The sequence below is a fragment of the Zonotrichia leucophrys genome, chromosome 3 (assembly GCF_028769735.1).
Source record: "Zonotrichia leucophrys gambelii isolate GWCS_2022_RI chromosome 3, RI_Zleu_2.0, whole genome shotgun sequence".
NCBI lineage: Eukaryota > Metazoa > Chordata > Aves > Passeriformes > Passerellidae > Zonotrichia > Zonotrichia leucophrys.
In genome coordinates, this window is record NC_088172.1 from 51,274,143 (window position 1) to 51,301,204 (window position 27,062).

General features: G+C 36.1%; 1 protein-coding gene across 18 annotated transcripts in view; it reads right to left on the reverse strand.

Moving 5' to 3' along the window:
• Nucleotides 1-27,062, reverse strand: part of SYNE1 (spectrin repeat containing nuclear envelope protein 1) — a 295,365-nt gene that overhangs the window by 119,659 nt on the left and 148,644 nt on the right. For 16 of the 18 annotated variants that reach the window (XM_064708165.1, XM_064708183.1, XM_064708172.1 and 13 more), the window contains 20 exons: nt 24,683-24,819; nt 23,558-23,735; nt 21,047-21,229; nt 19,396-19,539; nt 18,912-19,067; nt 17,079-17,243; nt 15,801-15,973; nt 14,804-14,957; nt 14,522-14,665; nt 12,235-12,399; nt 10,604-10,921; nt 9,715-9,870; nt 8,876-9,046; nt 8,085-8,411; nt 6,815-6,967; nt 5,371-5,538; nt 4,072-4,248; nt 3,105-3,251; nt 1,993-2,118; nt 355-531 (listed from right to left, as the gene is read on the reverse strand). In XM_064708165.1, coding sequence (XP_064564235.1) covers nt 355-531; nt 1,993-2,118; nt 3,105-3,251; nt 4,072-4,248; nt 5,371-5,538; nt 6,815-6,967; nt 8,085-8,411; nt 8,876-9,046; nt 9,715-9,870; nt 10,604-10,921; nt 12,235-12,399; nt 14,522-14,665; nt 14,804-14,957; nt 15,801-15,973; nt 17,079-17,243; nt 18,912-19,067; nt 19,396-19,539; nt 21,047-21,229; nt 23,558-23,735; nt 24,683-24,819 — 3,519 coding nt within the window. Of the gene's footprint in view, nt 1-354; nt 532-1,992; nt 2,119-3,104; nt 3,252-4,071; nt 4,249-5,370; nt 5,539-6,814; nt 6,968-8,084; nt 8,412-8,875; nt 9,047-9,714; nt 9,871-10,603; nt 10,922-12,234; nt 12,400-14,521; nt 14,666-14,803; nt 14,958-15,800; nt 15,974-17,078; nt 17,244-18,911; nt 19,068-19,395; nt 19,540-21,046; nt 21,230-23,557; nt 23,736-24,682; nt 24,820-27,062 lie in introns of those variants that run through there. The other 2 variants (XM_064708177.1, XM_064708182.1) reach the window with 2 other exon arrangements.

Genomic DNA, 27,062 nt, shown 5'->3' on the forward strand with positions numbered 1-27,062 from the left:
ACTTCTAAACTATTTAGAAAAAGAATTTAGCAAGCACAATTTGTAAATATCTTCAGGTCCACTGTGATCAGCATTTAGTCTACTCTAAAAGCAAATGCAAATCAGATCAGGAGGCTGACAGTTGTCTATTATTAAAAAAACAAAGCCAGAAAAATACCAAGGTACAGTTTTCTGCTCTCCAAATCACCCTGCAGCATCAACAAGGAAACACTCTTTCCTCTATGTTCTCTGCTCTTGTTTAGAGCATATAAGTCATTGTATGCAGTACATGCATATAATATAAATCATAAAAAAATATCAGCCACAGGATGAATTTCTTCCTTACCTTCTATTCTTAACCCAAAGTCTCCTTACCTTAACCTGGAGTACCATATTCTGGGCAATATTTAGCTCCAACTCTGCCCGTCTCCTTTTTAAATTCTGTACTTGTTGATCCGCATCCTGGAAATATATCCAAAGCTCAGCCTTCAACTGTTTGATCTCTTCCCAACCTTGAGACAAATACTGTGAGTGCATTATCTGTTGCTCAATCTAGAAGAAAAGAAATGGAGCAGGAATGCTTTAATTCATCTATTTTTGGAGAATGGAGGATGAATACCATTCTTCCTCTAAGCACAATACTGTACTAAAGCAATTTCTGCACCAGATTCTGAAGGGGCTAACATTATCCACAAAATGAGCCTTAACCTTCAAAAGTCACAAAAATTGTACCTATCAAAGGAAATATAGGTGGAAACAACAACAAAAAAGAAATTAACAATCATTCACCCTTGAGAGAAGCAAGTAAGTTTATGAATGTTTGTATTTCAATGTTCTTTGTCCTCTGTTAAAGCTTAAATTATTCGTATAATTTAGTCTACTGCATGCCAAGACTACTGCTAGAGTGTACCCTACATAAAAGTTTCAACGAAATAGTTCAATTTAATATGCTTAGCCGAGTTATTTTTCCTATATGCCTCTTCTGAAATGCCAATAAGAATGCTTACCAGATTTGAGCCATCAATCCTCTTACACCAATAGTGACACAGCTGCTTTTGCTCTAAATACAGCAGTCGGGTGCCTTTAAGATTTAGACACTCAACCAGCTTAGCATATCTAGGCACTATACCATCTGTAATTTCTTATCAATGTTTCACTGCTTTGCATGTCAAAGGAGTGTCTTATTCTCATGTTTGGGATGATTTTCAGCTATTCACTACTTCTGCCATATTTTTAGGGGTCATTTGGATTTGCACAATTCCCTTCTGTGGTATGGAATGCTATTACTGTATGTATTAGATTTTTACTCTTGTTAGAAGTAGTTTCAAAACTTTGGTTATGTGTCTGTGTAAGAGAGATTAAATTTTTCATGTTTAAAACAAGAGGAATGCTCATAACACTTTTCCAATAACTTAAGTTTATAGTTCTATTTTAAACCTAAGCATTAAATGACTTTAAAACTTAAAATTGAGGAAAACTTCTATAAATTAATATGCTGAAATAGATGTACTTTGATTCATTAACTAAACCATCATATTTTCTATTGTTATGATGGTTATTATATTAGTAATCTATTAATATTGGCCAATATGAACATATGTCTATTGTTGAATAAATAATAACAATAAAATATGTCTCAGATGTAATAAAATACAGAGGATATTAGACTGAATTGTTTTTTGAAAACATAACTTGAAAAAAGTTTTCTTCCACAGAATGTTATTTCTGTAGCTTTAAACCAACATCTTGTAACATTGTGTAGGTACCTTTATCAACCTTACTTGTCTGTCTTTTTAATTAGTACCAGGATGGTAATGTATGGATTTAATAATTAAAAAAAAAAAGAAGCAGAAAGAGAAAACCATTTAACTATATTTAAAGAAATACTTAAGATGAAAGTAAGATGAAATTTCTTTAAACCATTGCCCAATATGACCTTTTTAAAAGGGAACAGATCAAGGCAGTTAAAGCTCTAAATAGGATTAGAAGTGGGTTGTTGTGGTTATCTTGTACCGTTTGTTTTGTTTGTTGAATATCTGCTGCTGTACTCTTCACTGTGGCATCTGACAGATCACACATGGAGCACAGGAGATCCAAATATGTATTAGCCTGCTCCTGCAGGGCCCGGAAATGTTTAACCTGAGGGAAGACAACTCAAAAATAAACTCTGAGACTGTGGAAATAATTTCTTGTTTTATTGCAATCACACATTTTAGTCTTTTTGCCCTGCCTTCTTATTTTTTCCATAAAATTAAATGTAGAAACACATTGGTTTTTTTAGGTAATGTTGCTATGTTATAATTATGGAAAGCAATAATCCTTAAAAACTTTATTATCTAATTACCAAAGTACTTGGAGACATATGAATTAGCTAGCTTATTTCTTAGCAACACAACAGGTGACACACTCTTCCAATGAGAATGGGAACCAGAGCTTTATGGGCTTATCAACAATGTCCTGTTCCTACAGCTATAAAATTTTCCAGTGTCTGATAGATGATGAGAAATTCGGCTTAGTGGCACTTAGGTGCTGGTCTCACTGTGTCACACACACCCTGCTTCCCCTCCCCTTGTAGGTCTTTCCAGCATTTTTAGCACCATACCAGTTTAATTTAAAACCAAGCTACAAATCCAATGTAAAACACATTGTTACTAAGAATAATCAAAAATCAATGAACAAATTCTTAATGGTCAACTGCGGGCTACAGGCAGTTCTATGCTCTTAGACTGAAAAATTGTTTTAATTGCCTGATAATTGACTCTGTGTCCATGGTAGTGTGAAAAGGTCTCATGAGGAACATAGTAGATAGATGGGCAATTGGACAAGCAGAAAGACACAACCCCTCTGCTAAACACAAGTATTGTAATATCTGATTTATCTAACTAGCCAACATTTTTCAGGTAACATGTTTCTAAGCATTAAGCAGAGCTAGTAAAAGCCCTCTTAGATTTTTCACCTACAGATATTTTGAATTCCAGATATTCCTTCTGGGGTTGGAAATGAACATTGAGGCTACACAGCTTTCTGAGAAGGCTAGACAATATCTAATTTCTAGACATTTAAATCTCTCATCTGAACTTGCCTTGTTGAGAATAACTGAGCTTTTTCAAGGGCTAAACTTTTACCTGTTTAACTGCATCTGCCAGGCTGAACGCTGTCCAAGTCGTTGGCCTTAGCTCTGACTGCACTGTAGACAGCCAAGTCTGGCACTGTTGAAGAGTATCCTGATGATTAACATGCTTCTGGAGCTCATGTTCCAAAGTCTGGTACACCTAAACAAAACATTTTTTAAGTTTATCACATATTCAAATATCACATTATCTCTCTTTTCCTACCTTGAAAACTGACGATAAAATAGAATTATCAAGATGTTGATTATTTTAGCCCTTGTACACAAGAGCTGAAAGCTCCTTAAACTCTCACTGCACCCTGATAACATGTGAAGAAGATGCGCAATATTTAATGCACAGATTCTGAAAAGAAAAAATAGAGATGCAAATGAAGAACATGCTCTCTTTTTCCTGTATCCAACATTTTTGTATTGATTTTGTACAGGATTATGTTTAGTTTGTTTTTGTGTTGTTTTGTTTAGGGTTTTTTGGGTTTTGTTTGGGCATTTTTTTGACTGCTGGCTTGATCTCCTAATTGGTTTAACAGAATGACCCAGCTGTCCATTCTTGTTCTGGTTTTAATGAGAGAGACAGTATTTCCTAGCACATACTTGAGACCTGTTTATGTATATACGCAAACTATCAACACTAAGACTGCAATTTGCTCCCTAGTTTTTGAAATAGAAAAAGGTCTATTTTTTTCTGCTGCAGCTCCTCAGAAGCTAGTGTACCATGAAGGTAGTGAGCATATAGCAAGAAATAGAACTGACAGGCCACTACTTTTGCTGGTTGCAAGACAACATTTGGATCACAAGGAATTCAGCTGTAGCACAGGAATTATGAAGTGCTCAGTAACCTGTAGGCTCAACCAAAATGGAAACAGTAGGAAGTTTTATACCATTGAAAGAAATATCTCATAGAAATAAAAATACACTTTATTTTTAAATGGCATGAAAAAAAATATCTTTGAAACAAGCCTTACTCTTTGGGCTGTGCTACATATGGCAGAATAGCTGTCCCTTGTCCCCTGAAGATGGCTTTGTATATTTTGCTTAAATTTTGCTTGAAGATGTTCTGAGCACTGGCTGATCAGGTAGTCACCTTTACTCTTAAGGTTGTTCAAACGATCTTCAAACCCTGCAATTTCTTCCATGATAGCCTAAGAAACAGATAAAATACTTTTGAAGAAATATGCTTGCTGCGGCACAGAACATTTTTTCTCCCTCCTTTAAACACTTTCATCTTCAGATTTGGAAAAAAAAATTCAGACAACATGTGTTGTCATAGTCAAGCTATTGGATTCCATGTTTATTGTAAAGTCATTGTCGAAAGTCTTTACACAGATAGCCCACAGAAACAGCAGTAGCACTGTCATAATGTGTACACATTCTCTGCTCAGACTCCATGACTATGCCTAATCTTCATTTGTTGCATGCTCTTCAAGGCTTCTGCAGCTTCGCTTGTGTCTAGTAATGCAAATTAAATCTCATGCTGAATCATATCTCATTCCATAAGCTCTTTCACGGTTGACAGTTCTTTCCATTGACTTTGGCGGAGCCAATTTTTTATCTGAAGAGGTTACTTAAAGAATAGCACACCAATCACAAATAATTTAAAGAGTTGAATATTTGCTCAATCCCAGTTTCAGGTAGTGGTAGGGTGGATTTTGTTCTCTTTTATCTTCTAGAAAGCATTGGCTATCAAGGTATTAAATGATTTTCACTAACAGCAACCATAATACCACCTTGACTAAAAGTTACAACCTAATAGAACCTAAAATTAGAACAACCTAATAGAGGTGCCTCTAGTTTCTGTACTTTCTTCTCCATTGCTGTTTTATCAACCGAATACAATGTGGTGATCACATCTCTAAAGTTGTTGTTAGCAGATCCATATCAAGAAAATTTTCAATGTATTTTTTTTTCAACCTGAGAAGTGCTAAAACAAATACTTCAGGAGTAAAATGACCAAAAAATACTTCAGGAGTAAAATGACCAAAATGCAGTTTCTGTGGTTCATTTTCTGGGAAGTCTCAGGGAAAATCTGACACAGAATTCAGATCAGAGTGCATCAAAGCTCTTTTTGTACGTGTAGTTTTGTCCAAGAAAGGATGCTAACAACAAGCCAGATTTGTTAACTGCATTAATGACACTGATGCTTATTTACACAGTTAGCAGCAAGAGAAATAAAACAGGGAGATGACAAACAATAAGAGTGCTGGAGCAAAGGCAGAGAAGAAAAATTCTATTTTACAAAGGAAGATCACCAATACCAAACCCACCTTTTGGTTAGCTAGTTGCTGAGTGATTATTTCAAGATTGTTGCTTTCCATGAGGTCCGGGCTGGCCAATCTGCTGGACATATGTAATAACCATTTTTCACCTTCTTGCAAATCACTATTGTAATCCTCATGTTCTTTTACTCTCACCTCTAAGGTTTCAACACATGCCTGCAGGTCCACAATAACTGAAATTAATTTTTCAGGTACAAGAGTTTTTACAAGATTTGATTTTACAAGAGTTAAAAAAAACCCAAATAAGCCAAAACCCACCAAGAACTGTAAAGGAAGAAATCAAAACACACATTTATTCTAGGAATACATTTCTGTGATAATTACTTCTGTGGTACCGAGCAGTATTTTCATTCCAGATGAAATACCATACTTTGAAGACTGAGGGAAACACTTGAGAAATGAACACAATCAACTTGACACTGAATTCACTAACAGTTATTACACACTCTGAAAGACTCCACTTGACCTACCAAATGCTATGGCTGCTGCTTACAGCCTTTGCATACTGCAAAGGGTATGTAATGTAAATGTACTGGGCAGTACATACTGCCCAGGCCTGTGGTAGGCAAATTAAGAATGTACGCACTGACTTAAAAAGAATTTATTCTTTTCAGGAAGCTTCTCTAAATTTCAGCCCCCAAAATTGTTTCTAATGCATGGGGCATCACTTTTTTTGCTGCAGATCAGAGGTGTATCTTTAAACTAAAAAACAACCTTGAAAAAAATAAAATCATTTCCTATTGGTGTCTGGATTGGCAATTAAAGGTGCCTAGGTCAAACATAAGTACTAACATGGTTTGCAGAGCTTATCCTTGTTAGGAGTATAACCTATTAAAAGCTTTAGGAATAATCATACTTTAGGATGTATTTAGAAGCATTAGACCTTCCAAAGTACTACATACATATGGACTAATGAATCAGTGTTAATTAATAATGTCCTTGCTGAATTAAATTATATCCATCTTGCAGTTTGTTTTCTCCACTGCCTTTTATTCAACAACTAAACTAAACAGTGTTTGTGGAGATCAAGCAGAAACAAGAGAGAGTATAATATAAAGGGATCAATCCCTTCAAGAAATAATGTACCTAGAATTCTAATAAATGCTTTTAAAAGTAGTAACAATAACACAAACTAGTCACTGATACATATCTCCTTAGTGGTACAAAACACAAAGACTACACATGCCACAGTCAATTCATTTCAGCTACCCTGGTTAGATTTATTTATGTAGTTTTTTCCATATTCAAAATTTGCCTGTCACTTCTGTCCCCCCTCCAAAAGAAAATATAAAAAAAACAAAAAAGCACCAAGAGTAATTAAGGGTAGCTGGTTCTTTGTACAGACATGACAACATGAAATGAATAGCTAATTTCTTAAAGAGGGATAAAAATACAGCAAATTGGAAGAATCCCGAAGTTTCTTCCTTTTTACCTTAGTTTTGCTGCAGAGTTCCTGGTAACTGCTCTGAAGGTCTTGAATGTTGTTCTTTAGAGCCACATCATTCACCAGATCACAGAGTGCCTCTCCCTTTTCAATCACTGACTTTATTGAGGGTTCATGAGACAGAACAGTCTGTTGTATGGACTACAATGCAAGCAAGAATTAAAACATACCTACTGGTCACTGGAGATGTATTTCACTAACTTCCCTTTGATCTGATGCACAGCCTTCTACCATGGTTTATACCATCCTTTCCAGACAGGCAGAACTTTGTTTAACAATGCAGGATTCTGTTTCTCAGCCCTGCCCTGAGACAACAACTGTGCACACATGTGAAAACAACTGAGTGGCTAGTAGCATGGCTGACAGTCTGGAGCTGGTGAAGCAAAGGAGTCTATCTGCATGAAGTGGCTAGTTCTAGGGATAAAATTCGTTCAGAGGAAGAAACTATGAAAATAGGTGGGAAAGTATCACCAAAGCCATCCCCTTAATGAGATGGTAAGGGGAACTGGGCAGCTTTAGCAAGAAAGCCTTGAAGCAATGTAGGTACTGCTCAGCAATTACCAAAACATTGGTTTGTTGGCAATATATTTTCAGCCACAAATGTAAAGCACAGCACTACATGGGCTGCTGTGAGTAGAGTTAACTCCACCTCAGCTGGGAGCAGTACTATTTCATGAAATATCTGTAATCCTAGAGTATTTTACGAAAAAATCATTAGAAGAAGAAATGGGGTTTGTAAACACATCTTCTACTCATTTTTGTGACTGGAGAATAACCAGTCATAACATAACACTTCATTAAAATCCTGATAAAAACTTGGGAGGTTATAGCAGCTGTCTGGGATATCAGTTGAGCTGGGACATCCAGCTTTAACCAGAAAGCTGATTAAGTCAATGTTTAAGTGACAATGTCTGAAGTTAAGAAAGACCAACTGATTTCTATATTCACTTCAACTGCAATCACCTCTGTTGAGATCAATGCAATTAGTCATATGTGTACTCATAAAAGAATTTTGCTCTATTACAGGAAACTTCCAGCTATGGAAGACTTTTTAGGACGTTCACATTTCAAATCAAGGGGCTCAGTCTGGTTTGTAGAAGCAGGTATCATGCATGTTTTCATTGATGCTGATTGGGACATTCAGAGCAGAAACACCTCATGTACCTACTGAAGAAACTTGGATACCTGATCAGAGGATTTACTGAGAATCACTAGATTAAAATAAACTCAGTAGTATTATGAGGTAATCCCTTTTTACCTTGTATTTGGACAATTGTGCCTTCTTCTCATATAGTTCACTCTTTGGCTCCACAGGAGCATGTAAGATGGCTTGGTACTCCATGACCCACTGAGTTTGGGTTTTATACTTGTCTGAGAACTCCTTCACCAGCTGAAGACACTTCTCTGAAGTCATGTGCTCTTTTCTGATGGAGCCAGCCAGCTCTTCAAGCTGTTCCACGTGATCTCCAATTTCTTTTCTGAACTGGTCAACTTCGTTTTCTTCCATGAATTTTATAGCTCGCTCCCCCTTCTCACGGGCTGATTTCAGTAAACTGTGGCCTATGTCCATATCACTCAATAGCACCTGTGAAGGAAACCTTGTTTAACAGAAAATGTCTGAAAAATTGCCTTTTTTAAACTTTGTTACAGACACAGAAAGAATTGCTAGGGAAAATTAGTGGACTTTTCAGTACAAAATTGCGTGGACTTAAGATGCATCAAGCATACTTGCAGGGAATTGGGGATATAGGAATTTATTTTAAGTTTTAACCTAACATAAAATAGATACAAGCATGCCTTATGGAAGGATAGGACTAGTATTTAGGACTATATTATTTAGGACTATTTGCTGTATTATTTAGGACTACTTGTAACTTCAATAGCCAAACTATGATCTAATGAGATGTGATAACAGAAAGTTTTGTACTGTATAGTCTTATCTCCTCTGGGAGGGTAAAGCCAGAATTTTGACCAGCTGTTAAGATGAATGTTAAAATACAGCCTCCTGTTTGTGAACAGAAACAAAAATTGCATTTAAGAAAGCTGTACCTCTAGTTTCTGCACTTTTTTCTCCATTACTGTTTTATCAACCACGTCAAATTTGGTGATCACATTTTTGAAGTTCTTGTTAGTAGCTCCATACCAATTTGTGTAAGCACTAAAAGACAATTCTGACTCCTCCATACAGCGTATTTCTTCTTCCAGAAACTTTACTTGCTCCTTCAAACAAATACAGAGGGTAAGGGGTAGAAACAAGGACCACGCAGATGTTTACCATTGGTATTGCTTTAAGATCACAACAAATTGCTATTTATTAATAAAATCTATTATACAAAGATAAAACATATAGGCTTTGAGTTATTTCATAAATAGTGAATTTAAATAATTCTTACAGGGCTCTTGTCAGGGTGCACATATGTCAATCACCAATGTTACAACTGAACTAATACTAAACACTGAAAATGTACTCACATTTTGAACTTTGAATTGTGACTTTTCATTACAGTACTATGAGGCAATTACTACTTAAACTAACCTGAAGACTTCACCTTACCAAATCAAAATTCCACATACTAATGTGTATCAGTGGCAGTCTGAAAACTTTTCTCTGCAGGTCAATCAGCATTCAAGCATACTTTATTCTGAATTTCTCCTCTGAAACTATCAAAAAAGATAGTGACAGGGCAGTCTGCTTCATTATCCTGATTATGTTTCTGTAATACATTTAATCCAATGAAATCTATGTGTATATGTATCTGAATATATATGTGAATGTTGTGCTAATGAGTCTACAGTAATGAACAGACTCTGATAAAGTCTAATTAAAAAAGCTTGTATTTGCTTCTTAACTGGCAACTTATGATGTTACAACTTATGATGTTACTTACCAAGACATGAAGAAGAAGAGTTTGGTAGCGAGATGTAAGCTGTGTAGCCTGACTTCCCATTCTACTTGCAGTGAGATTTTCCTCTAGTATTTGCTGAGCCAATACTCCAACCTCCTCTACATCATCTTTGTAGATTGTAATGTCTTCATGCCACTTCTATGAGAAAGAAATTATCAAACTTGTATGACTGATTCAAACATCTCAAATGATCAGGAATTTAATTGTAACTAAGTCAGGAAATCATTGAAAAGAAAAACTAATACATGGCTGTAAACATTCATTTACAACTGGAAAACAAACCAGAATCTGATGAAAGTTATTGTAACAAATATGCTGGAAAGATTTGCATCCAATATGGACTGCATTTCATTACTACTGATACAATACTTGTAATTTTTTCTCCCTTGAAAAATGATAGTAGAAATACAATCTGGACTTTCCATAGATTTCACCTGAAGTTTTGAAGATGACTGTAAAGTGTAACATGGCTTCCTGTGTTTACTCAGAACCATGTCTTCTCGACTCAAGGAGAATTATTACATCAACACAGTGGGGACTTCATAACACAGTTGGTCACATTTTACTCTTTTTATTATATTCATTCTTTTCCATTCCACTGCCTATCTTTTTACTCAGTTACATCGTCATACACTACAGAGAATTTGAATTACACATGTCCCTGCAAGATTTCAACATTGCTATAGCCTCCACCAGTAAAACAGAAGGAACCTGGATCTAGAAAGCAGAAAGCTCTCTTGGAAACATAATTTTAGTTAACAACTCAGAATAAATTGAAAAGCTTTCTCTCATTTTCACAGTGCCATCAAGAATTGACATGGAAACCACACATATTATTTTGTTTAAGGAATGCCTTAACTATATTCTTTACCTTCATTTGTTGAAGCTGCATTTCTTTTGTTGCTCTACCAGACCTCCTCCCCGTCCTGATGGCAACTTTCTCCTCCAGGTTTGTTAACCAGTCATTAACCTTCTGAAATTTTTTCTCCATTAACCTCAGTTTGCTCACAGTGGCATTTAATTGGCTTCTTGCTTCAGAAAGCCTGTGCTGATAAACTTGCCAGTCCTGCCGTAAGGATTCCAGGGCTCTGTCTTCTATCTGGGGAATTCCCCAGGGAATCACCTCCTCTCTGGCATGGACAGCAGCATTCAATAATGCTTGTCCCTCTGCACAGTGGACCTGCAGCTCCTGTAAAGGCAGAGTTAGTTACATACCCTACATTGACAGCTTTCATTCACACATGGCAAAAACCCCCTTGGCTCCTCTGAAGACAGCCGGGCATTCTCTTTAGTTATCTATGTTAAACATATATTAGAGAGAGTTTTTCCTCTAATAACACAGCATGCTCACTTACAAAGCACACCAAGTATCATTATTACTGACAACTGAACTGCAGAAAATTATTGACAAATCATGCACTAAATTCTTTCCTCTCCTGTCAAGTTCATCAGTTCTGAAACACTGGCTGCCTGAGACAGCATGGGATGGATGGAATCCATTCACCACATGAACTCAAAACTTTCCAGATGTGTAAAGCAGACTGTAAGACTGGTTCTAAAGCTGAATCTCTTTAAAAACTGAGGCCTCAAAAATATATTCCAAAATATACCAACAATTTATTGTTACATATGTTTGAGACAACACTCCAGACTAATTTTTGATACCCTGTCCTAGATATATATGGCATTTTTCATGCTTATTAGCAATTAATCAGAAAGTACAAAGTGATTAAATCTGATTAGAAAACATAACAAGGAAATTACCTTTACAAAACACAGCTGTGTTTCATCTCAGATTTCACTTGAGATACATATCCATATTTTCAAAATGGGTTTTGTATATTAACTATAATGAGCAGAAGTATATGCAGAGTCCCTAATCACACAAAGACCCTCTCAGTATCCCGAATAAGGTAATAAACATTTCATATCTCAAGTACAGACTTTGCACTCCTTCAACAACGGGTATTAAAGCATTTTAAGTCAGCTTAAGATAATAACTGGGGAATTACTGAAGCACTGTGTGTTCACTGTTCACTTTCACTGAAGTGAGTCAGTGGAAGTCTTCCCACCTCACTATGGGAGCCAGCCTGAGTGAGTGGAACTGCCTGAAAGCAGGTGCACCTGCACTGCGAGCAATAAAAGATGGAACATCAACGAAAACACTCTTCAAATTTTACGAAACACATAGGGAAAAGAAGAGATAGACCAACAACTAACAAAAATTCAATACTTTCAAGAAAGGATTAGTATGCCTGGAGATTTCATTCAAGACCTGACACTTTTTTCCAGAAATGAGCAACAGTATTTCCACTACCTTTATTGGCACTATGGAGCAACAAAGGGTTCATATATATTGCAATTTCAAGTTGGTCTCAAGACAATTTTCGTCTGGCAATAAATATTAGTCTGTTACTATACCATCACAGGATTGATTTTGTTTTAAATTTAATTTTATTTTTAAAAACTTTTATTTTCCTGTGGGTGTCACACATCACATACCTGTAAATCTCGTAGCGTTGCCTCCTGTTCCTGGGCATCACCATCAAGATGTGATAAACAGTCAAGTTTTTCTTGCTCCTTCTCCAGCCATACTTCAAAGGCCTTCAGATTTCTTTGGTACTCTTGGTGTAAAGTAAGCAGTCCTTCAGCTTTTGTTACAGCCTCCTGTATGTGAAAATATTTACAAATTTGTATACATATCTTAGTGTATTGTGAAACCAAGAGAACATAAACCCAACCCATCCATCAAGGGAAAGGGTTTGAATCTGATGCTGAACTTCCAAAGAATTCAAGACTACTTGAATTCTGAAGATGACTCAATTGATTATAGGGAAAGAGGGGGACACATAGGGGTAAAAATACTTATTCCAGAAGATAAGTTTGTAACTTCTGAGATTTAGAGTTTTGATTTGGGATTACTTTTAAATAACACCTTAGTGGTTAATAACAAAAAACTTCCTTGATTTTTACTGCAATTTAAATCAACTTTGCTGAAGTGATTAATAAGCATATGGCCTTAGAAATTGCATTCTTTTCTTTTGCATGACATTTTTTTTTTTGCAAATGGAACTGGAATCTTCTGTTAGGAATATCCACTATCTTAGGTTTGAAGATATTAGCAGTCCCTACACACAGTGAGAAACAGACTACAACGCTTCTGTGTATGTGGGTGAGCAAGTTACAAAAATTTTAGCACTAAAATATTACCATATCTGGAGTACAGAGGGAAAGGTGTCATACATTGGCACAAGAGTACCCTTACTAAGTGCAAGAAAAATATACTACATGTAATTCCCATCCTCTAAGAAATTATGAGAATGTGGAACCAAGTTCTGATGAATTTACTGTCTGCTTTACCTCTTATTTCTAACAGGTCTGTCTAGTGGGAGAAAGGAGGAGAACAAGAGTCCTATCACACCTTTTAAAAGGCTTGTCCATGCCCAGAAGTGGGAACGGGAGAAGAAAGACCAGTTTTCTTGCCTCCCAACAGGAGCTTAGGAAATTACAACTCTTGGTCTGCTCAGAAGTGGGTCATAAATCTTTGGGAAATCTTATCATGTTTCCAGCCTGGCCAGAGGATCAGTAAAATATTTGAACATTCTTAACTTTCCAGCTACTTGCTTTGAATTTTTAATTTCTTTCTCAGGGCTGATTGCACTATTAATACTTAATACTACCACCACAGCTGAGAACAGAGAAGCCCAGTCATCTGGAGAAAGAAGCAATGCTTCTTGCTACATGAGGTAATATGTACAGAACTCTTGCCTCTATGAGCCACCATCCATTTCTTCTCATTCCCATGCTGTTACTCTAACTGAGCAAATACAGGTAGCTTCTACAGCTTTGTGCAGGAGAAAAAGGTAATGACTAGGGCATCTCCATGGAATAGTATATTTACCAGCACTTCCCAGGACTTATCTATCTCTCTGGCAAATCTGAGCAATTTTATTCACTCAAGCTCAAAAGAATAATGTTGAGCATGGCATTTTTGCAGTTGTGGAAGAGAGGTCCACACAACACTGAATCACTTATGTGTTTGAAAAACCAAATTTTGGCTGAATTTTGAATTTTGTCATTCTTCATGACAAAGGCATCACTGAGACAACAAAATTCAATTTTACTACATTGCTATCCTGAAGCAAAGCCAGCTGTCTGAGCATGTGTTAGTCATTATTTAATTATCACAGAAGAACTTGGGTTAACTGGAGGTAATTGCCTAGATTTATCTCTATCACCAGGTCTTTTATTATTTCTTTTTTACCTTATATCTTATCCTAAACCCCATCCTGTTCTTAATCTATGTCCTAATTTTTTCCAGATATACAAAATCAATATTTATCAGAAAATGTAGTACCTATTACACTTGTGTCAGTTTACTTGCTAATAAGGTTCATGCTCATTCATAAAATCTCTGTAGCTGCCAAACATTTGTGAATCACACAACTGACTGATAAAATTTATTGCAACCATACACTTATGCAAATCACAAGTCTGAAGATTTTTTCAATATTTCAGTCACACTGGGTAAAATTATGTCTGTGCTGAAGTCAATGAACCTTTTGACATGGAGTTCCAGAGACTATTCTGATTTTTAAAACCCTTCTGAAAGATCTGAAGCTCAGTACAGGAAGACAGACTTATTAATCACCCTAGTAGGTTTCTGCTACAGTAAGTTACAGCTGTCCCCAAACTCTTAATCCTCATTTAACTGTAAAATAAATGATCAATGAAAATATCTTTTCCTTGTTGCCAGCTAAACAAGTAGTGCTATGAAGAAAAACTGTACCTTTGCTCTTTCTTTGAGGAACTTATACCTCTCCTGAAGGTCTTGCAGCTCAAGCTGAGCAATGTAGTGCTCAGCCATGCCCTTTCCTTTCACTTCAATAGTCTCCAACAGGCTGTTATGACTCAACACCTCTTCATTGAGTAGCTGCAAAACAGAAAGAGAAGAACATATAAAGGGCACCATTAAAACAAGACCACAGATTAATCTTGCAGTTAGACAGTTTGGTTTATTGCCTCTAAGGTGTTATGTACTTGTTGATGGTTTGTTGTAAATCAAACACACCTTTACTTTGCTGAGAGCAGCTGTTTTTTCCCTCAGTTCAGCATATTGCCTTTCAGAAGCATTCATACTTGTTTCTACTTTGTCCATCCATCTGGAAAACTGATTAACATCTTCCTGGTAACTCGTCCATTTGGAGAGAGCTCCTTCAAGTTGACTGTAATTTAAAAATACATATTTTTTGTGATAGTGAAAGTTCCGTGCTATTTGAGCAGTGAGATATAATCATATACAGATATTCTAGGATATTTTTATGAGAGAGATACATCACAAAATAAGCAATCTATTAAAATCCTACAGGTTTTAACTAGCAGTACTGTTTAACTAACAAAGAGAAATTAAGTTTTCCAAACATGGAATATTAAGTAGATCTGTAATTTATGTAGCTGACACCTTCTAGGTTTAGTAAATGAATTGCAACTGAAAGCATAAGACCCAGAATCAGAAATTTCCTGCCCCTTTACCTACATTCAAAAGTTGCTGCATTCTAATGTTTAATTACCCTGGTTTCTTTAACTTGAAATATTTGCAACTATTGATGCTTCAGCAGAGAAATCTCCATTTATTCCTTTATTTTTCTTTATTCTAACACTAGGAGCAGCACTGTTGGACACTGTAATTTACAGTATGTAATTTGGAATGGCAGCAAGTGGAAAAGCAGGCAGGATCTTGACAGAGCAACCATTAATGCCCATGAAAAAAAATCTCATTTCTGAGAAGATTTCAAAGCATCAAGTGCAACACAAAGTAAAATATTTGAGATGATGAACATGGAATCCAATTTTAGGAGTACATTGACAATAAGTGTTAATAAAGCTTTGACCTCTCAGAGTTTCCTCCCCCTCTTCTACTTCAAATGAATCTATCACAACTTCTAAGATTGTTTGGCATGTGCAATCATTTTACATGAATTTGACTCTTGAAGTAATAAAATTACTTTTCAAAAGCTTTGACAGTGCTTTGTTACTAAGCATCATTCTTGACCTCACTCCCTTTTTACCTCTTACACTGGATACAAGCAGACAGAAGAGAAGCCCAGCTGTCTTTCAGATTTTGCAATTGGCCTTCAATCACTGGTACTCCCTCCAGAGAAGTATTTTGCAGAACAGATTCTCCTCTTGTCAGAACAATTTTCATTTGGACTTCTTTTTCTTGTTTCACTGCTAGCAGGCCCTAAGAAGTGAGTGGATATACCTTATTTTTATCATTACCTGGACATGAATATTCTAACTAGCTTCAATGGAACATAACCTGATCATTATTTAGCAGCTTGTAGTGAATCGGAAGACGGACAGTGAGGTTCACAGCTGAGCTTCACAAAAGGGGTAGGTTCAATGGGTAGGTTCAGGCTATTAATAAAAACCTTAGTTAACAGGAAAATTTTTGTGGAATCTCTGCAAGTACATAGAGTATATCAGAAAAGGTACTGTTCAGAGACTCACATTCCAAAGAAAACATCACTTAGAAGGAAAACAGGAGGATTCATTCATATAGACAACAAGATATAATGACAAAGCTCTTCTACAGAGCTGAAATACAGTTCTACCACTCCAGGATATATTTGCAACATGACAGTATGAACAAATAAAATCTGTCATCAGTGTCAGCCTGGGGACTCCAGCTCCTGGAGTTATGCAGTTGCAAACTCACAGTTTTTAACACTGTGTAGTCAAGAAAAGCCTGAAAGCATGAACCCAAAAGATTCAACAAATAACAGCCAAAACATAGTTTTAGTATTATGCTACAATCTTTTGCTTTTTGACCTAGCCTTATAGTTTTGAAGATCTTTGGCTCAGAATCCAAGACATCAATAAAATGAAAATATTTTCTTCTAAATAATGCCCTAAATAGCATTTGTTGTCAGCAGATGCTATTTTCTTAACTGTCGTCACCATTTTACAAGCAAATAATTATAGGAAAAGATTTGCTGAATCAACTGTATCACCTGTAAGATCTAGGTATATTGAAATATACTAAACTAACAGAAGTGACTACCCTACTTCTTCCATTTAACCTTCATCAGCCACACAACATCATTTGAGTACTTCAAGAATTTTCATATATGCAGTTGTCCATGTCATTAAGGTCCTTATCTACTTCTTAGAGAAAAGTACTAGCAACGAGCTCTTTCTGCTACAAAAGGAGTTACTTTTGAATAAACTGAAAATCAGCATCTGAACAACAGTTATTAGAATAATATGCAACAACTAACTATCCTATATTTGTATTCTTCATATAGATCTAAAAGAGAGCAGGTTTTGAACTCCTGTTTCGATACCTCTAGTTTTAGCATCCGGCTATCCAGAACACTCTTGTCTGCAGTAGGATGGGAGTAGGAATCCAGCATGTGAACTGCATCAGCAACCCAGTCCTGGAGGTCCTTGACACTCTGTGAGAACTGCTGGTGCTCTGCCACAATCCTGTCCATTCTGGAAACTTTCTCCTGCAATTCATACAGCAATTAGCACCAACAGCTATTTAAAGGATTCCCTATTCTCCATACCAACTCATGGACTTTAGAATGAGTCTCATCAATCATACAGAGAAGTTTGCTTCATACACTGATAATTGCAAATACACTTAAGCATGGAATGGATTCTGCATTCACACACAAATGAATTGTCCAAACATAAAATACAAATTAAAATCTCAGAAATGTACTTTTTTTATTTTCTAAATCTAAAGCTGCAGTTTTCTGGTTTCACTTTTTCTTAAACATATCGTAAATCACATCTAAGCTCCATGTCAGTGTTGCAATGGAAGCTAACTTGTGCAATCGGCCAGTGTAAAAACAGATTTATGTCTGAGAAGCTACACCACTGTAGCAAAATTGCTTTGTTGATATTTGGTAAAGACCTCTTTCCTCAATGACTCTCACTGGTAAAACAATTCTTCTGAAAAACCACTGACACTCATACAAATCAAAAACAAATGCTGTAGTTATATTGCTAAAAGGCTTGAGGTGAACAAGAATACAAGGCAGAGTGTGTTTTTTCCACTGAGACAGAGAAAAAATATCAAGTGAATATAACAGGCTTTGGAAATTACTGAGAGGGACCTTCCTCAAGATCCATGGCTATCCAAAAGGGTTCAGGGTTTCTCTAACATGCAGGACCATATGTATCCTGCACCTTAGATGACACCTCCTCATCCTGACCTCTCCTACAAGTTCTGCTTGCATAAGCCTGTGTTAGTAACTCATTCGTTTTTCACTTTCTCATTTTGTAGACATGAAAATTTGTTATGGCTGTGCATACAATAATTTTCAGTAAATCAAATATATGCTTTATAAGTGTTTCTTCTACAGAAAAAGTAGGAATTGCCAAAGTAGCAATCCCTTAAACATATATACTTTCTGAATTGAATTGTTATTCCAAAACATATTTCCTATATCCTTAATCATTCTAGTTACTGTAGCAACTATAAGCCTATATCAAGCCTTCTTCATGACATGAACTTTGAGAAAAATAACAATCTTAATATGGAGGTTTTCTTATCTGTCTCCACTAGAGAGATGGCGGAACTATTAAGAGGTGAAGTGTGGGAAGCTCAAAAAAAGAGAGTGATGTTAAACTCTCAGTTCTTGGTCTGATGGTTTAAAATCTGGCCTATGCCTGCCTTGAACATTTAAAAGCAGCTTAAGAGGCAAATTTTTTTTAGAAGACCAACCTATTAGTTTTAGGTGAAAATAGTTACAATGCCAATAATCATCATTTCAGGATAAAATGAAATAACAACTTGTCTGCATCTTGTATTTTCTAGAAAAAATTCCATCTCTGCTAATTTTTGAAAAATGCCTCTTTCAGATGCAACTTATTACAAAACTGTCTTCATGCTTGAAAGAATCAAAATAAAGTCTGATTATTGTATAATCGGGTGGGATTTACTTCTTAATCAGTACACTTTTAAAAATTAGTAACAAAAAATCACAGTTACACTTTGTTGACAGTCCTTACTTTCCACTCTTATAAGTCAATGTGAAAGACAGAATAGCTCAGACACATCACAGAGCAGGCAAGCAAGACAACTGCAGTGTTTCACATTTCAGTCTTTATTTTTCCCCACATACATCACAGGAGTTGCTTAGGAGCACATACATTGGATGCATTACCTTAGTCAGATTGCTTAGAGTAAGATACTGAGAAGACAACTGAGACACTCTGCGCATAAAGCTTTTGCTGACAGCTTGTTCTTCCCACAGCTGCTGAGCTTTCTCTTTTAGCCTGTTGAGCTGATGCTCGTGGCAGCTTATTTCCTCAAGGACAGACTGTAAAGCACAAGCACAGTAATAATAAGAGTGGGTGCAAGAAAGCAGGAGATGGAGAAGCATGAAGGTGCCATGAAAAATAGAAGTGACATATGGCAAGCTTGCTGAGACAGGCACACCATACGGTTACAGCAATGGAGCAGCATGTCATAAGAAAAGTGGAGATGCAAAACTTGATGGAACAGGATCATCAACAGCAAACCTCAAAAAAGTTCCCATCTTATTTAGAGGTCAGGATGCTAGAATGATTCAGCTTTTCTAAGTAACCAATGAGGCCAGGAGAATGGAACAGGAAGATCTGGCTGCATTAAGAGCCCTTATAAGTCACCTGCAGCTTTTGCTGTTCTCTCCTCTTGGAAGGAAGATCATGGAGCCGACTGCTACTTCCTTGTACTATCTTCTCAGTTGTGGTCAGCCACTCCTGCAGAGGCTCAGCAGTTGCTTCAAAGTCCTTCATCTGGATATTTAAGCTCTAGGAAGGCATGCAAATTTCTATGAATAGTCCCAGTGCACTAGACATAACTAATTCATAACACACAGATCAAGAACACAAAAAGGATATATAACTGCAGGCAAATTATACAAAACTCTTCAAACAAATTACATGAGCTCTGCCTGTTCTTATCCAACAGACACCGAAATAGAAGTTTGATAGGGAACACTTTTAAAAAGCAAAATAGAAGCAACAATGTACTACACAGCTGAGGGAAGGCTGAAACAAATTTCTTTTGATTGTAAAGCTTTACAGATTTCATGAGACTTGACTTAATCTAATTCCAGTTCGCACAACTAAGGTAGTGTGAATAAAGGCTAATTTGGGATGTGAGTTATCTAATACTTGACTTCAGTCATTAACATTAAGCCCTCCTTAAGTGGGCTGCTAATGTTTCTAAGTAATGTCTAAATTCAACCCAGTCCTGGGGAATGCTTCTGGTTGTATTCTTTTTATAGAGTAAAATTTTGATCATAAAAAGTGCATTCAATGCATACAACAGCATTCCTTCAGGCCTGCATACTTTTCTTGCTGGCTTATTCTGCATTATTTAATAAAAGAGCACCTAAAATAATTCATGTGGAATAAAAACCTGAACAGCACAGCTCCTGCGCCTTATTTATTTTAATGTATTTTTCCCCCAGACATATTTAATTTTCTTTCCAGCTACATCCGTATCACTTAAACATCTGAATAACAAACTAAGCCTGTGAGACTAAAAAATGCTTGACTCAAAAAGACTGAGAACATCCTCTTTCCATGGCAACCTTAAGATGAAGAAAGGTAAGTCCTTGCTATCTGAGAATTTTCTTTGAAATGCTTTCCTACATAATGCATTAAGTGTATTTAAAATTTTTATCGCCTGTCTAGGCAGCATTGGTTTGAAACAAGAATGCTGAGGAACTTTAATTATCCTATTCTATGCAGGGAATTTCAGATGAGACATTTTGACCTTAAAACCTATGACCTTAAAAAGTTTATGATTTTAAGATATTCACCACCTACTGGTTGAACTGTGAGTTCTCAACAGAGAAAGGCACTTGCAGTTACCTAAAAAGTTGCTCAATTAAATAAGTACATTTCACGTATTTGCAGTAAGAGAAACAAAATTTGCATACTCCACTGGGACTATTCAATAAGCAGCTGTTTCAGAAACCTGTACTAAAACCATTTTTCAGAAGGAAAATATGTTTTAGAAACCCAGTACATTTGATGAGACTACTGAATTTCAGGAACTGCTGTCTTTGATTCTGAACAACATGCTTCTGCATAAAACACCACATTAAAGTGAATCAGGTAATAAAGATAGCAGAAGTAAACAAAAGCAAAATGCAAGCAGAAGAGTAAGACTTCTTGAAAGTATCTATTTCTTAATTCTGTCACATAGTAAACACTCACAGATATACACATCTAAACTGTGCTGTTTCAAATAGAAGCAAAGAGGAAATTTAGATCCAGTCGTTCCGCACTGTGACTGGTTCCATACCTCCAATGCAGATTTCTTCTGGTGGAGTGTGGTGATAAAATTTTTCCAATCTTCTTTAGCAGCAGCAGATTTGTCCTGGATAACTTTAGCCTTTTCCTTTGGTAAAACAGAGCACAGTAGCTCTCCTTTGGATGCCAGCAGGTTTAGCTTTTGTTGCCCATTCTCGCTTTCTGATAAGAATTCCTAAAAATAGTAACAAAAAAAGTTAGCTGGTGAACTTTGAGTCCCAATAAAGTCAAGCTGCTAGAAAATTGATCAGTGATGAGAGTTTACTGTTTCTGCTTGCTAATGTCCTGATGTATTTTCAGTAAATTCATTTCAATACTGTTTGTATTGATGGGAGTTAGAGATAACAGCTACTTCATCCAGAAATCAAAGTGTCTGAATAATACACACATTAAGACTCCAGGATTACCTGCATTTTCCATACTCCATGAGACAATTACTACTGATTTAGTTGGGTAATATATTCCCTCAAATACCACTAGTACAGAAAGTGATAAAAGTCTCATTTCAGGGAATTGTTATCTGTTGTTGTCGAGGCAGTCATGACACAAAGCAGAGACTATAAGAAGTCTCAGTTGGCAACCCTTTATTATTGAACATGGCTGACTTTTATACACTTTCTAATTGTTTGTGCTTCTTCTACCTTAACTATTGGCTACAATAAGTTAACATAATACTATTGGTGAAAAGTTATAGTGACTTCAACTAACTTTCAAAAAATACTTCATCTAGCTGCAAAGTTCTCTTATCTTTCTTCTCTCTATCTCCTTAGTTACAGCTTTTGAGAGAGCTCCTTATTAGCTTCCTCTTACTTCTCAGCTTCTTCTCACTCCTTTACCTAACAAGCTTGCTGCTAGCCCCTTCCACAGTTATCCTAACAGAGATAACACAGGCACACACTGGACCAAACGCCTGCCCATAGGCAAGCTCCAGCTGTGCTGGACTTGCCATGAGCATGTGGTGGTGTGGGCTGATGCTCAGAACTTGACCAATGTCCAATCTGTGTGATTTATGCCTCTGTATCCATATTTTACCTTCCTTGTTTAGAAATATTAGTCTTCACAGAAATCTTGCACAGTGCTAGTGTGCAATAAGTGTGTGGAAAAATGCAGGTACAAGAATTATACAGAAATTTAAGGAAACAGATAGATTGTAAAATTCCAATTTATTGGAATAATCTCTTTGTAGCTTATTAAAAAACTTTGTCAGCATTTAGACTCAAAGAAATTTAGTAGTCTTATCTAGAAATATTTTAAACTGTTATTATCGTGATTATGTGTATTACATTAGGTTACACCCATGCTCAGGAGTAACAGGCTTGATACCAAAATTATTAGGTCAGGTTCTGATTCTGTGTTATATGGGAGGTCTTAGCAGAGAATGCAAAGGGTCTGTTAACTTTGAGATACTTCGACTATAAATTCTGACTATATTAAAATGAAACATATTGGTGACTTAATGATGTAAAATGTGCTAACAGAGAGAACATTAACTTTCAAGAAAAACAAAATATCAGGTTTATGCAGGTTAGCAAGACATCTTTAGAAGTCCTAAAGCAGTCCAAAAAAAGTTTATTTCACCTAAGGCAGCTTTCAGAGAGAAGGAGAACAAGGTATGGTCATATATTATGAGGGGGCTGTAGTGATTTAAAAAAAGAAGCCCACTGTTGAAAAAAAAACCCAGCCTTGCTAAAATGTTTATATTTAATGTAAAAAATTACCAGGACTTTTTGCCCTTCTGAAGATATTCTCAACATGATGCAGTCAAATATTTGATATATCAAGACAGTATTATATGGACTCCTTATGCAAAGGAAAGTGAATATAGCAAAATGAGGAAGAGGTGATTTGGCTTTTGGTGTTTTCTGAGAAACAGTTACGAATTTCACCTGTTATACTATCTAACTAAAGGTATAACAGCATCATTAAATAATTCTCATTTTGTTAGTTTCAGTTAAAATGATAGCTATGTTCTATAAATTAAATAACTTTCATTCATTTGATTTATTAAAATATACTTTTAACTGTCATTCCTTTCCACATAACTGTTTGGGCTTATTTTATGTTTATGTAGAAAATATTCTTTTTAAATGCCTGCTCCCACTGCTTATAATTTAACTCTGCTCTTGTACCATAAGGGCTCCACTTTCATACATAATGAAAAGTATTCACTTAATTGTGAAATAACTCCAGGTACTAAGACTCCATTCTGGTATCATTCTGATTTACAGTACTCTCCCACCTAAAACACATTTTTCTCACATTATAAAAAAGAAACAAGGAAAGGAAAACTATTTACGAGACATAACTACTTACAAACTGTAGCCCAGTAATTAAACTAAATAAAATAGGAAAAAAAAGTGTTTATTTCTCTGCAATGAGTCACCTTTAGTGTTAACAATAGCAACATTAGCAAAAGCACTAATTAATCAAAGAAATAAATCTGAGCTGTACATGAAATTGATTTGGTCTCCCTTAGACTAGTATTTTACTGCTATAAAGTTACCTGTATTTTCTGCAGACTTGCTGAAGCTTCACTGATGTTTTGAGGCACGTCAAAGCATTTGGCAGTGGTGACTCTTGCATTGACCAGCCACTGCTGAAAGTCCCTGAAAGCCGTCCGAAATCTCTGCTGCAAGATCTGCTCTTTGCTCTGACATCCTTTTGAGGCTTGCAGGCAGAGGCTGGGTTTATCACATCAGGGAAGAAGAAAAAAGCGAGGGAGGGAGGGAGGAAGGGCAGGACTCGGTTAGGTGACAATGCTATTATTTTGTTCTCTGAAACACAATGGTAGGGGTAGGTTAACCTGGAATCCTCCTACCAAATTTATGCACTTAACTGAGGCACCAGGAAATCCATTAGAAGCTTTCAGTTCTCAAAAGTGAAGCATGTAAATTGGGACATCGCTGTCACAGATATGACAGGTACAAGTGTTTCCACAGAGTGACTCAGTGCACCTAAGCATCAATGTATTCTGCAAGCCTCTTTCTCTCACTAGGGAGAGGGTGCAGGACTACAGTGAATAAAATTCCAACTTCTGTGGCTTTGTTAAGTCCACAAGGTTATAAAAGATCAATCTGAGTAATCACATCCTCCTGCAGCTACAGAAGCCAGAAGCTGAAATCTCATGCAAGAAACAACAGACTCTTCTGTCTGAAATGCAGGTGTCATACTCCAAAGTAAATAATAGTGACTTGAGAGAAAGCAAGCGAGCAAATGCTACCTTCCCTAGCTAGTTCCTGCTTCAAGAAACCAACTAAACAAAGAAGAATAGTATGAAGGACAAAATCAAGAAAAATATCTGAACTAGCTGGTATTATTCATTTTCTTTCAGGCAAATACGACATATTACTGCCTCACTTTTTTACAAGGACTTCTGTAATATGTCAGGTATAGATGTACATTTAGTTTCAGCTGAATTTAGTGGCATAGCCTGGCTTCAAGAAAAAAAAAATCAAAAAATCAAATTAATGCTTTACATAACTTTTGTTGACACCAAAATCAAAGTAATGATTCTAACTATTGCATATGTCTGTCTCTAGTTCTAAAATTCTAATTAATGGTTCCCTTAAAGACAGCTCATCATCCCCCCCCTGCCACGAGATAAATTCTAAACAAGATGAATGCATACCTGTTATACTCCTTAATCAACCCTGAAACTTTTGAAGAATGAGTACTTAAATCCCTGGAAAATCTACAAAGATCATTCAACTGAGTTTTGATCTCATCTGTCATTTGTTCAGACTTCACCAGAGCATCCAATGTTTCCTGTTAAAATAAATGAAAAATATTGGTGAGAAAACATAAAAAAGCCACAACTTTTTAATCAAAGTTTATCAGAATTAAAATTAATTAAATATCTATGTGTTTACTTTCAAGAATATTTTAGCTATCAAGTCTACAGTACCTTGTTTGAAATTATGAGCTTCTAGAGACCAAATTTCTGGATGCCCCAACTTCCTTAGCACGAAATATTCTTGAAGCCCATTTTAAGATATAAATTTCATTCTAATAAAGCAACAGTATTGTCAATTAGCTGTATACATATAAAAGTACATACATTTGGAGAATAGCAAATGATATGTGTTCATATAAATATAATTATCCTGTTGACTTGAGTTTAACAGGTTCAATTAAAACTTTTTTTGAGCTGTATCCAGAAAGTTAATTTATGCACAAAGTTTTTTAACAGATTCGATTCAACTCTTTTCACACATGACTTCATATTTTGAAAGTACAGCTGCTCACAATCATGTCAGAGTAACTGGGTTACTTCCTGTCATTGATGCACTGGAACGGTTTGTGCCTTGGAGACAGTTAAGCTAACAAAACAAAAAAAGAGATTTTGTTGGCTTGGCTTGTGTCACAAGGAGAGGTGTGATAAGTACTCCAACAAAAACAGTGCTTGATGATGTCCACAGCATCTCCACTGCAGAATCCTGCCAGCTACTCCAGCATAATGAGCAGTGCAGGCTTGGCTCCTCGCCTCACTAGGAACTAAATTCTTCAGACATTCCTCTCAGGCTAACAGCAGAGGTTCTGCAGTGCAGGCAGACCAGAGCATTTGGCAAGTACAGAATAGTTTGGCTAAAGTGCCAGTCTGGAAGAAACTTACAATATAAACTTGAGAAACAGATCATATGAAGGTGAAGATAGATTTGAACAGGGACCTGGAAGTGGGAGATAAAGATGCCCCCAAAACACATTTCTAAAAATGCACACACACACAGACACACATATATATATCTATGTATGTGTGTGTGTGAAAAAATATATATATGTATGTATATAAACATACATATTCAGAAGAAAAACAAAAAAGAGGATGATTAAAAATATACGTTGTAATGAGTTCTGTCCAGGAAAACTACAAATTATATTTTGCTGCAGCAGATTTTCAAGAGTCCCCTGATTTACATTATTCATTATGGACTATCTTCTTTGAGCTAGTCATACATGATAAATCTCTTCGATCATGATTAAGAGATACTTGAAATAGTCACTTGCTTCAGTGCCATATAAAGTAGCATTTGAACTAAGTAATTATGTAAGAACAATAATGCTTAGGAAAAAACACTAAATACTTTTTGCTTACTTTACTCACAGTTAAGCTACTGAAACCATTCTTTTGGAAAGCATTAAAAATCACACCACAATGGGCATTACCTAAACACAGGATGTCACAAAGTGCCAAGGGCAGGAATCATCATAATGAACTACTAACCACCCCTTTTTTATGAAAAGAAAGCATCTCTTAAGACTAACACAAGGTTAGAACCGCCTGTTTTCAGCACAATTCACCTCAAAAACTAATAAGAGGTTAGTCTGACTACATACAGCCTTAGGCACAGCCTACTAACAAACAGGAGCAATAATTTGCAGAACAGGGTAAATTTAACTATGGCATTTTTCCATACAGTGATATCACTGTTGCAGCCAGTTGGATTTAATATTGAATCTGACAATTACAGAAATAATCTGTTGAATTTCAAGCACAAAATCTGTTGCTCTAATGCTGCACATACCTAAGGGAACAGAGCTTCAGTATAACAGAGTAGCAGAATGATCTTGCTAATTCTACGAATTAGGAAATGCATTTTTAATTTGTGGCCTTGGCTAACATGGCAACAGAATCACTGTGAGACAATAGAAATAGAAACTGCAGTGCTATTTTATATTCACAATAGGGCCTTTCCCTGGGGTCCAACAATGAGAAGATTACTGTCACATTTCTCCTAACTATAAATAAAATTGCATAGTGGGGCTATGCATAATTACCTCATGAGATGCTTCTGCATCTTCCTCCTTAGCCAAACTTTACAATTGTCTAATCTGAGTGCTCTTATACAGAGCTATACAGTACATACATATTACATTTACTACTAATAAAAGCAATAGCCTTTCAATTTAATACTTCTCCATTTATGAAATAAAAAAATGCCTGGTGTCTTACAATCCCATGGCTTTGTTTCCTTTTTAAAAACACGTATATATGGAACATTTTGCATATT